Below are 12639 nucleotides of genomic sequence, written 5' to 3' on the forward strand. Positions count from 1 at the left end.
TTACGCTGTAAACATATACCATTACGCTCACTCCTTTCAAGAACGTCATAAATCAAAATACTTGATTTTTCAGGAGAACGTTTTTAAAGTTTAAGAAAATAATACAATGTATTAAAAATAAATATCAAGCCACTTACTGAACTTACTTACTTACTGTGCAACAGATCTTTTTAGGTAAAATCTGAAGTTTTTTTCTCCATTTGAAAAATATTTAGTTTTTTGAAAAATATAATTAAACAATGCCTTTTCTTCAAAATGCAAAAACAACACTTTCTGCCCTGTAGCGGTTAAATATTAAGTTAAAAATATGCCGCTTTTGCTGGGATATAGTACATTTTCTGGGCATTCCGAAAACATGCACAACTGAATATTTACAATTTTTGATTTATGACGTTCTTGAAAGGAGTGAGCGATATTTATTTCAATTGATTAATTAAATACATTTAGGTTTTTTAATTGATGAATTGCGAAAATCAACATCTGATGTAAATACGAGTACTTTTGGTATTTTTTTCGTCGTTATTGTTCGTTTTAATTATTTGAAAACTCAATGTTATTCAACTTTTTTTATAAGATTTGGCACATTTATATATAATATACAAATTCATGTTGGTTGCCATGCTTCATGTTGGCTTGTTGTAATGCATTTTTTTCGTTTCATGTTTATTTAACTTTGTATTCATTTTACAAGAAGTTATAAATACATATAATCTGAAAAATATAAAATTCTATTTAATTGTGCGTTATTATAAAGTCTTATGTAAAGTTATTATAAAGTAAAAAATATCGATTTGGGTTATTCGTGTTGACAAATTACAATAATTATACGTTACCATACTACTAAATTATTAACATGTAATTTATATTTACTTTATTCAAGGAGTTAACTACTGCGAGTGATATGACGAAATATATATTTTTTAAACAATACTTCCTAAAATCAATTAAATAATTTAAAAATAACATAATTATGTATCATAAATTATAACATTTAAAAAAATTATTCTTACTTGGTAAATGCAAGTAACCAAATTACGTTTATTATTTAAATGGGTACCTACACAATGGTAAAATAATATTTTTTTAAATCGATGATAGTCGTTAGTCGTATACTTATGTTTACTTACATGTCAAGGAATTTCTTGCTAATTATAATATATTAGCCCTAAGAATGTTATTTGTTTATAAACAGCACTCACATGTTTATCAATGTTTTTTTTTTTTAAATAATATAATAATATATTTAAAAATATATAAACACGCCATTTTTCTTAAAATTTTGCAGGTCGTACATATATCAATTCGTAACATCAATTAATTGTTTATTCTACGCGTAGAAAGGTTGAGAATGTTACAATCCATTAATTAAAATAAATGTTTGAAAATTTAACAATCATTTTATCTTTATTATTAAACTATCATTGAATATGTATAATATTTATAAATCTAGACAGACACCTGTCAAACTGATAATATTTACATTCCAAGCCATATATTTTAATACATTAAAACAATAAATAAAAATAAAGTATTATTTTCTATTACATATGTATATATATATATAAAAAATATATAAATATATCCAGATATATATATATATATATATATATATATATATATATATATATATATATATATATATATATATATATAATATATATATATATATATATATATATATATATATATATATATATATATATATATATATATATATATATATATACACATACCTATACATACCTATATATCATAATACATAATTATTTTACTTGCTTAGTGCCTTATAATTTTCAAATCTTCATACCCTTATCCGCACCCAATGGTGCATAGGACACTGTATAATATAAACACAGTATTATCTTGATTTTTTAACACATGGAGGAAAGCCCTTCGATTCAGGTACCAACTAACCAGTACACAAATATAAGAGTGAAAAATCAATTACATGTATTTATTTACCCCCCCTCCTGGGAATCGAACCCGGGACCTCCAGTACTCTCTCTGCCTACCCCTGCGGAGAAGTGGCGGGATAGTTAGTTAGTTAACTAACTAGTTGGGCAATATAAAATTCATCATATATTCGTTCAATAGATTTGAAAGTTAATTAGAATTTTTCTTCTGTCAATTCGCACAGTAAAACTTATTCCTTGCACGAGATAACTAGCTGCAGTACAAATACCTGCATTACGTGAGTCAAAGGTATGTACAATACATACATGTACGCATTGTCCCCTTATAATATTTTATAATAATATAAGTAAATGTATATAATCATGATTTTTTTAAACATTATTCCGATCCACCATACACGTATTCAATGAGCAATGATTATTTCCACCATTTTGTTTGTTTTTAATTATATGACGAGTTTATTAAAATCTCTTCAAGTATGCTCTTAGAACGGGAGCCGCAATATCTTGTTCCATTGTATTTTGTTTTATTTATTTAATTTATGTTATTATTAAAAAAATAGAAACCAGAAAATTAATAAGACAAAGATATGGTTTTAATTTATGTTTTATTTGCAACATTTCAAATTATTTGTGTTTGTCTAGTGACTAGTAAGTAAATAGCACTTTAACAGTCTGTTTTTTTTTTATAATTTCTTCATCGATATAAAATAAGCAAAATTAAATGAAAAAATTGCCGTATCAATGACGACTTGGTTTTTAAAGTTTGTATGTGGTTTTATTCCTCTTTCGGAAGTTTTTACGTATGTACGTACATAATAATTAGTAATTTGTTATACAGGGGTTTGACAAATTGTTTGCATATCGAATTTAATTTAAATCACACGGTGAAGGTATGGTTTGGTTAATGAGGGTAAAAAAGGTTGGCTGTGCTGCAAAAATTATAAACCATATATTAAAATGGTCTGTTCTTTGGTCCTTATCCAGAAAAATATAATGACAGTGTAATATATTTCGACATTTTTGACACATGATTATCTAAAAAAGTAATAAAGCGATGTCTGCGGCGCTATCTTAATAGGGTTATTAGAAAATACAATTTTACATCGTCCGTTTGCCAATTAAATTAACGTTAAAAACATAATGTCGGAAACCAAAATATAATCTAGGAACTACGTGTGTAGGAGAAAAAATGGGAATATTTTTCGTGATTAATAGTGAAGCTTTGATTAATAATTGCATGTTTAACTAGTTATTTTTGTATGTTAAAATTGCTGTAATATGTATACAAAAATACATATTTAAATTAAATGCCATTTAACTATTTAATGCGAACACATACGTTTAAAATACGTAGTAGGTTATTATTAATGTCATTGGTGTACGTATGTACGAGTATTTCGTATTTTCATATTTTTAATCAATGCAAGGGTGAATTATTTCGTTAAATTTAGCCTTCCCCAAGTATGTAATTAAAAATAATATCGTCTTTTGGCGCGCTGTTACTAAGTGCTATTTACATACGAGTACTTCACATAAATATGCGTGGTGTCGCTGATGAACGGTTTACGTGATTGGAACAGTTTGGTGCAGTAAATAACGATTTCTGACACTGCATTAAGTGACTACGTGGGAAATGGCAGAATATTGAAATGATACATAAGATTATTGGTTGGGCGTAATCCCGTTCAACCCTACCTTAATATGAGAGTAAGTCCTCGAATTGTTTACTGTATGAACTACTAGGTTATATTTAAAATCATGTTTATTGATGGGTTTGATAATCATTCTGACATATACACACAAACTCACACACACACACACACACACACACACACATATACATACATATATAAGTCATCATTTGAGTTTTCTTATTCTTTGTGGTATGGTATTATAACACTCTCCTTATCATTCATCCTTCACTTTGTGTAATACCACTTTTAAAACACACAACTTCATGACTACCTTTTTCAGAATAATCATTCCATCATCAGCTCAAATGTAGTTTACATTTGACCTGATGATGGAATGATTATTACGAAACCGGTAGTCATGAAGTAGTGTTTTTCAAAGTGGTATCATCATTTAAGTATTCATAAAATTGCGTTTTAATTTTTGATGACGTACATAGGTGAACTTTTCCATTGAACCATTTCATTGAAAATACTTGATTATATTTATTTTAAAATAAAAATTTCTAAATCGTTGTAAATTTTATCATAATTTAATTATTGTGTTGACCGGTTTCGAAGCAAACTGTATTAGTGAGAAAGCACGAAATTACACTCACACACACCCACCCTCTCTTCTCTTATCACTCTTAATATTTATAAACAATATTCATAACATATACATATGTGGAATGATTTAATTGGTTTTTATCATTGTCTATCTAATTATTTTTTATGTGCAAGCTGTATAGTTCCCAAACAAATAAAAAGAAGCTGTTTGCTTCGAAACTGATCGACATAGTGATAGGCCGGTAGTGGGTTTTCGAATATAACAAAAAATCGTGTATTACAGGAGTACATAGTAGTCGGGTCGAAGTATCTTCTACCCGACCAAAGCCCTAGCTTAATTAATACTACCTATAGTAGGTTAATTTAATTAAAACATCTATTTACTAAGCAGTGGAGGTCAAATGGTAAATTATATTATGGTATATATATTTCAAAAAATACTATGCCGATCGAGTAACACGTAATAGGCATTTAATACGAACAACCAGTAATATAAAAAAAAAATTCTCGACATTGACCTAACGTGTCCGACCTTCTTTGGCCGAGGTAAAAGGTTTCACGAATGTAAAAATAATAACTAATAACCCGCGTTTAGTTCTGGCCCTAGCCTCACATCAGTGCGCCCGACCTAACCCTTTCATACACGACACAATCCGAGTTAACCTAAGCCTTCGCGTGCCATAAAATGGCGTAGGACAGGGATGGCGAATCTTTGAGTCTGAGTGCCAAAAAAAAAATTCAATACAAAAATATGTCGCGTGCCACATGCCAGGGAAATAATTACATTTTTTTTAATAAAAAAGAGAAATATTTGTGTTTTCATTATTTACACAAATATTTCAATTTCGTACTGTTTCTGTGAGCCTGAGCAGCTCATTATTAGGAATAGGTATCAAATTGTGGTAGAGTGGGTTCGAACCGAGAAACTCTAACTCAAGAGTCCGCGACACTAACCACGGGACCACAACCCAACGCATGTTTGTGTTGGTGACACACAAAATGCATCAAATGTTTGTGTCACTTCAGATATTTAATATAAACAATGCATTAATTCATCGAAAAAAATATTTAAGTACTTATTAAGGCCAAATAAAAAATAGCCTTTAGCAAAAAAGGAGAACCCTTAAAACATCATTATTAGTGAGATTTTGTTGTTGAATGCTAGTATCCAACAACAATATATGGTGTCTAGATGATTTTTTTATGTTGGGTTCATAGCTGGTAGCTTTTAATAGAATACAAGCAGTAGTACTTTCGTCTGTAAGTCTAAACTTTAAATTTTTTTTTTGTACAATCACTTTCATTTTTTCTCTCATTCGCGTGCCATGCGAAATTGTCTCGCGTGCCATAGGTTCGCCATCCCTGGCGCAGCAAGTAGGAACTTGGCGCCCAAACTGTGACGCGCGGCTGGTAGTTGCCAGAATCCGGAGCATTCTCCATTCCCTTGGTAAAGCGCCAGGTTTTTGAAAATATTAATTAGAACAGATTACGTCACCACAACCGCACGGAAAAACTGTAAATCTTTCTTTTTTCTTTTATTCCATTTTTCTGATCGCCACAATACCCGATGCAGAAAAGATGCAAATTGATATTTAGATGATAAAAATATTCGATGCAATGTGAAAGGATTATCGATTCAATGAAAACGTCTTTTTAGTAATTTTATGACCTTACATGAAGAACTTCCTAGATGTTAATTACAAACATTCCACGATCTCTACTAACCTAACAAAATATATATATTTTTTTTAATCGGTGACATAGGGTACGTTCCTGTACAATTATTTGTTATTATTTATATATATATATATATATATATATATATATATATATATATATATATATATATATATATATATATATATATATATATATATATATATATATATATATATATATATATATATATATATATTTATATATATGTATATAAATATACATTTAACCAAAAACAGCATAACCCTTGACCCCTTTCACCTTCAGATTTAATTTATTAATATACAAAAAATTTCGTTGTCGAATCCTATTTATTTCATAAATAAAATGATATTTTTAAATTTTAAATTGATTTGCCACTGTTAACACAGTGGTACTATATTGAATAGATCATTTCATAACAAAATTTTCGCTCCAGTGACCGCGAACTGCACAGATGTTTCTCCACAAATTCGCGGATTACTTGAAGAAACTTTTACATTTAGTTTTTCTTCCGGTTTCGCAGAACGTAGTAAACAACTAGGTACCAATGTTTTATAAACAATGATCAATTTTCACATGATTTACAATTAATTGTGCAACACTTAGCTACATGCGCGCGACCGATGCCCTTAACCGATGACCAATGTTTTAATATGGAAATATTAGTGAAAAATAAAAGTGAACATTGTTTACAGCACAAGTGGACTGCTCCAAAATATCTGGAGCAGGAAGACATAATATTTCTGAATTGTTTTTTCGAGCATAACCCTTATCAAGAGTAGAATGAGAAATCGTATAATCGATGAGAATCTGGAATCGTACCTAAAAACTAAAACATCTTCCATACATACCTGACAATCGTTTCAAGGAATAGCAAAGCCATCGTTCGCATTAAGTATTTACCAGATTACATTTTAGGGATACCTTACTTAAAAATGAATTTTTATCAATGAATAAGATTGTTATTAAGTTTTATTCAACGTCATTCATCATTCAAACTTTATTTACACATATATTCACTTCAAACTCCTTATCCGCACCCCAATGGTGCATAGGGCACTGCACCATATAAACGCAGTGTTATCTTGATCGTTAACACATGAAGGAAAGGTGATCAGTCCTCCGCTTCCGGTACTAGTCACAGGAAATAGTGATTAAATATAAGAGTGAGAAAATCACTTATATTTATTTGACCCCCCCTGGGAATCGAACCCGGGATCTCCAGTACGGTAGCCGAGCGTGCTGACAATCACACTACGGAGGTGGACAATGTACCAATAGTTTGTTTAGTATATAAAACTTTAATTAATTTTTATTAAGATAATTAATAGTGTAATTATGACCCTATATACTTTTAAGAATAAGAAACTTGGCTTTCAAAACAAACCTTAATCGTTGTACTTCGGATGTTGATTAATGAGTTTGCCGACCTCTGCCCTATACTACATCGAATTTGCATATCGCTCACTCCTTTCAACAACGTCATATATCAAAAAACTTGATTTTTCAGGAGATCGTTTTTAAAGTTTAAAAATATAATCAAAGGTATTAAAAATAAATATCAAGCCACTTATTAAACTTTTTTACTATGCAACAGATCTTTTTAGGTAAAACCTAAATGTTTTTCTCCATTTGAAAAATATTTAGTATATTTAAAAAAATAATAAACAATACCTTTTCTTCAAAATGCAAAAACAACACTTTTTGCCCTGTAGCGGGTAATATTAAGTTCAAAATATGCCGCTTTTTCTGGGATATAGTACATTTTCTGGGCATTCCGAAAACATCCTCAATTGAAAATTGACGATTTTTGATTTATGACGTTGTTGAAAGGAGAGAGCGATATGTCGACCCAATATTTAACCCTCTAATTACCTCTTGATCGGCTCTTTATTGCATTTTCGTCACAAAATCAAACACCTGTTAGCTCCTTGATCGAATGCTATCGTCCAATTTACGACTTTTTGACCAAGAATTTTGGGTTTCAATTGCCACGTTAATTAACACTGTTTAATTGATATTTGGAAATCATTTTTTTTCTTTTTCAGGATAAATTACTGAACAAACTAGAAGAGAATGAACCCGAGTTGGCGACCTGTCAGGAAGATGAGGTAATATTAAAATTTATTATCATTATAATTGATTTTAAGAGTATTATTAGCTTTTGTTATAGTATGACACCAATTATTTTGCTTCATATAAAAATAATTGAAATCTTATTATTTTTATTAATCTGTGCTTGTGCAGATAAATAGCAAGAATATGAGTATTTTATTGTATTTAAAAATATATAACTTTACTTTTGAAACTTATATTTTATACATATTTATAATATAGAGTATTTTTTCTTTGTAAGACTCTTTTCAAGGAAACTGCATTAAAAGTTAGTTTTTGCATTAATTTTTCAATTTCCTGTGAGTAGTTAATACAATGAATTAATTAATTACTCAAAAGAAAATGTTAAGGAATTTGATGTGATTAATTTTGAATATCTTTTATGTGGTATCTACTTTTAAACAAAATGCTGTAAATGATTCTAGGAAAATACGATTCATATGTATAATATCACTCATATGTCCGCCTCTGTAGTGTAATGGTCAGCACGCTCGGCTACCGTTCTGGAGGTCCCGGGTTCGATTCCCAGGGGGGTCAAATAAATATAAGTGATGTTTTTTCTTTTATTTTAATATAACCCTGGACTGGTACCTGAAGCGGAGGGCCGATCACCTTTCCTTCGTGTGTAAACGATCAAGATAACACTGTGTTCATATGAAGCAGTGCCCTATGCACCATTGGGGTGCGGATAAGGGTTTTATTATTATTTATTATTATATTATAAGTAAGACTTGGCACGATCAGATCAATCAGAACCTAAATCTGGTAGTGTCAAAAGTCTACGTAATTGGTTGGCATGCGTGACTAGATGTATGCATGTGAAGTAAGCGAGGAGTGTGACGTTTCACCCTTTCTGCCTACTCCTGAGGAGAAACAGCTTGATGATAGTAGTACTAGTAGTAGTAGTCGTCGATACGTCAAAACATTTTTTTAAACAATGTAGATTTTAATATCGCAGGTATACTAGCATAAAACGTTTACCCTAAAATCCCCGTTTGAATAATCCCTTTTAGCCTGAATAAAATACCTTCATTAATTGATTCGGCAGTCACTTTGAGGTAAAATCTATCCATTTTTAATTAATGTTTTACTTGGTGAATTCCACTATTTCTTAAAATCTACTGTGACACGTGTTTCGATGCATTCCGCATCATTTCCAAACATACGGTGTTTAAAAATGATGCGGAACGCATCGGAACACGTGTCACAGTATATGTTAAGAAATAGTGGTATTTACTAAGTAAAACATTAATTAAAAACGAATAAAATACCCGCTATTGAACTTAAAACTTGAATTTACTTTTAAAATCACATAAATATGACATTTAAAATTACTTAGTGTATTTCGCCAGTTTATAGAACGTTGAAAACTTTATAATATGCATCATTAAGTCAAAATTGCATATTTTCGAGATAACGGTTTTTGCCAGTACACCCACTATATGTTCAAGTTATGTACCTACCTACCTACTTACCTACCCTTCGATTTAAAAATAAATAAAATAGGTATACAGACAACGGTATGATAATATATACAAAAGTCTTCTGATATTATAAGGTAAGAAAATTACGAGCATAATAATATTACGACATTTATGAACCTTGATTTATCTAGTCAAGTTGGTACTTCTAGAAGGCCAGATCGTTGTGTGGGGGTAGAAAAAAATTGGCTAGGTCTACCTAAGTCGGTATTTTTAGATTGTAGGAGCTTCGAGACCATGGGAAATTAGGGGGGGAAATGGGAACGTGGCCTTTGAGCTGTCGGCGGGCGGCGGAGGGGCGGAGGGGCGGAGGGGTTGGAGGGCGGAGGGGCGGAGGGCGGAGGGCGGAAGGGGCTGGGTTGATCCCTTGTAATCAAGTCGTAGCTGTAGGCATAGCGGCGTAGACAGTACCGAATTCAGATTTCAACTAAAATTAAATAAATTATTTTACATCTCATAGATGAAGAAGAATATAGAAGTCTGGGTATTTACGGGGCTTACGACCGTCTTAGGCTAGTTTAAATGATTTTACACAATAAATAATATGAAAAATATCTCCTATTCTTCTTTCTTTGCCACTTCTAACGAAGATCGACGATCATCATGGATATCTTCAATTTTGATGCTGCAGCTCGGAACAGAGATTTGGTGCTTCTGCCAAACCATTGTCGTAGGTTTTTTAGCCATGATGTCGTCCTTCGGCGTCCTTGAGTTCTTCGCCCGTCAAACTTTCCTTGTACGATTAGGTGGAGAAGACGATATTTTCTTTTCTCATGACGTGTCCGAAGTACATCAGCTTTCTCTGCTTGATGGTTGGATAACTCCTATGATTGGAGATAATCTAGACTTGTGAATAAGAATTGGACACACTTAAAATGTTGTAAAATTAAATATGCAAAAATAACTTTCATAATTTATTATTTATTATGGGAAATTTTCCGCGTAAGGTCGGACGAAATCAAAGGATTTCGTCCGACTAACTAACTAATTAGTCAAAAGAGCGTAATGCACTTTAAACCAAAGGGTTTAAAGTGCATTACGTTCTTTTGACTAATTTATTGGTTTGTTTTCATTCCCCTCGAATACACCATAGAACATTTAACTGTTAATGAAAGTACAGCAAGACCTCTTTAATCCGAACGCCGAAAATTTACCCCCTGTTCGGACTAATCTAAGCTAAGACTAGCACAGAGAATCTGTAGGGTATTTTTATCAAATAAAACAATTAATACAACAATAGGTTGTTAAATTTTAAATGTTTTTTTTTTTAAGAAATCAAATAATTTGGTTGGTCAAAATTTATTAATGACAAGTAAAGAGCTGTCTCTTAATTTACGTAAAAGCATCTTCTCTGGCATAAGAATATCCAATTGGTCAGCCCATTCTAGGCATGTATTTAGGGGATGAGTGGGCGTTCGGATTACAGAGGTGTTCGGATTAAAGAGATCCTGGTGTATTCGGTGTAGTGCAATGAAGTATTAACAACGGATAAGTTATGAAAGGCGATTTTTGTGAATTATCACCTGAAGGGCATTTTTTTAAAGCACAGGCATCATATTGGACTGGTGCATAAGGTAAATAAGGTACTTTAGATGCCAATAGGTTGTTATGCTTGTAACATTAAGTGGATATTAATGGTCCGCTTCCGTTGTGTAGCGTCCAGCACGTGTGGCTATCATTCTTGAGATCCTGGAATCGATTCTCGACCAGGTCACATGAATATTAAGCATTCTGTTGCACTGAATATTTAAAATGTTGCCGTTGAATTGCTCCGGCACAGATGACTAATACCACTGCGATATATTACGCAGTGCCTCATGCACCATTTGTTGCATCGTCTTGAGGAGGAGTAAAAGATAACAAATATTGACCATTTAGCAATTCCATAAAGATAACCGAAATGAAAAGAAATGTCCTGCAAGTCATAAAAACTGAAAACAAGATCGCGGAATTCTTCATTCGTCGAAGAAAAAGTCCTGGATAAAAATTAGAAGCCAAAAATAAATTCTAGCGAAAACACCACCCTCACCCATTCCTACAAAAAAATACTAAGCTTCTCAAAATTTTGCTGAATCTATCCCCTCGCCAATTTATTAAAATTGCATTTGCTTATAAGCGAATTTTGTAAACAAAAAACAATAAAATTACTGTTTTTATCTTTGAACGAATACAATGAGAATCGAAAAAATCCTTTCATAATACGAATTTTATTCATAATATGATATCACATATTATGTAAAACATGTTAAATCCGATATACCTCAATAGAGATAAATAAATACGCCATTATTTGATTTCAGTGCGTGATTTGCGTCAATGCCAAAGCCACGATGCAAACGTCCCCCTGTGGACACCGCGTGGTGTGTCGCAAGTGCTTCGTGAAGACCATCCAGATGGCCGTCAGTCAGCGCCTCCTGCCGCTGCGCTGCGTCATATGCCGAGCCAAGATCCTCCGCCTGAAGCAGAACCTGCCCACCAGCAAGAGTTGGCAGGTTGGGAACCAATACTCCACTCTCTTTCCAGGAAAACAAACCTTGACCCTAACGTCATGTGTATCTTCTGTATCCCATCAAATATATTCCGAAAATCAGGACCGTAAGATTGCCTTCGACACCTCAACGATCCGTTATGATGGCCCGAGCGTCGTTGTAGTCAGAATACAAATGATTTAACAACTATACCTGTTACACAGGGGGTCGATTCCAAAGGGAGTTTAACCTGTCCGGGAGTATGGCCGTACGTGTACGATCGCGCGTGTAATTAAAACCCAGTGACATTTATATCTAAAATGGCACTTGTACTGCCATCTGTAGTTGTTGACGGGAATAGGGAAGGATGCAAAGAGAACAAAGATTAACTTTTAATTGAGTTTATTTAATAACAATATCCGTGTTTTTCTAATCGACCGACCACTGTCGTAGATCCTCTTATTCGCTCTGCGCCGCTCTCTTGCGCACCTCTGCTTGCTTACATTCGACGCCCACAGATGGCGCCATACAATGTTTTCATTGCCTAAATCTAACACCCCCCCTCAATGAAAAATCCCTACAAAAAACAACAATAAACACTCGCATACTACTAAACATCGCTCAATCTCTGCACTCTCCGAATTTTCTCTTATTAGATTTTCAAAAATTATATCCGAGTCACGGCATGTTGCTACTTCATTACAGTCACTCATCTTGAATT

At 32.3% G+C, this 12639-nt stretch overlaps 2 protein-coding genes across 2 annotated transcripts in view; one reads left to right on the plus strand and one right to left on the minus strand.

Moving 5' to 3' along the window:
• Positions 1–5596, minus strand: part of LOC148304262 (lipase member H-B) — a 29025-nt gene extending 23429 nt beyond the window's left edge. The window contains exon 1 of the mRNA XM_088268581.1: positions 5514–5596. Within this exon, the coding sequence (XP_088124707.1) occupies positions 5514–5596 (83 nt within the window). The remainder of the gene's footprint in view (positions 1–5513) is intronic.
• Positions 1–12639, plus strand: part of LOC148304255 (uncharacterized) — a 74874-nt gene that overhangs the window by 55768 nt on the left and 6467 nt on the right. Inside the window, exons 3-4 of the mRNA XM_088268705.1 lie at positions 7903–7965; positions 11751–11942. Of these exons, the coding sequence (XP_088124831.1) occupies positions 7903–7965; positions 11751–11942 (255 nt within the window). The remainder of the gene's footprint in view (positions 1–7902; positions 7966–11750; positions 11943–12639) is intronic.

This window comes from Brachycentrus maculatus, unplaced genomic scaffold, assembly GCF_059751285.1.
Source record: "Brachycentrus maculatus isolate JH-2025_06_01 unplaced genomic scaffold, ASM5975128v1 h1tg000326l, whole genome shotgun sequence".
Classification (NCBI taxonomy): domain Eukaryota; kingdom Metazoa; phylum Arthropoda; class Insecta; order Trichoptera; family Brachycentridae; genus Brachycentrus; species Brachycentrus maculatus.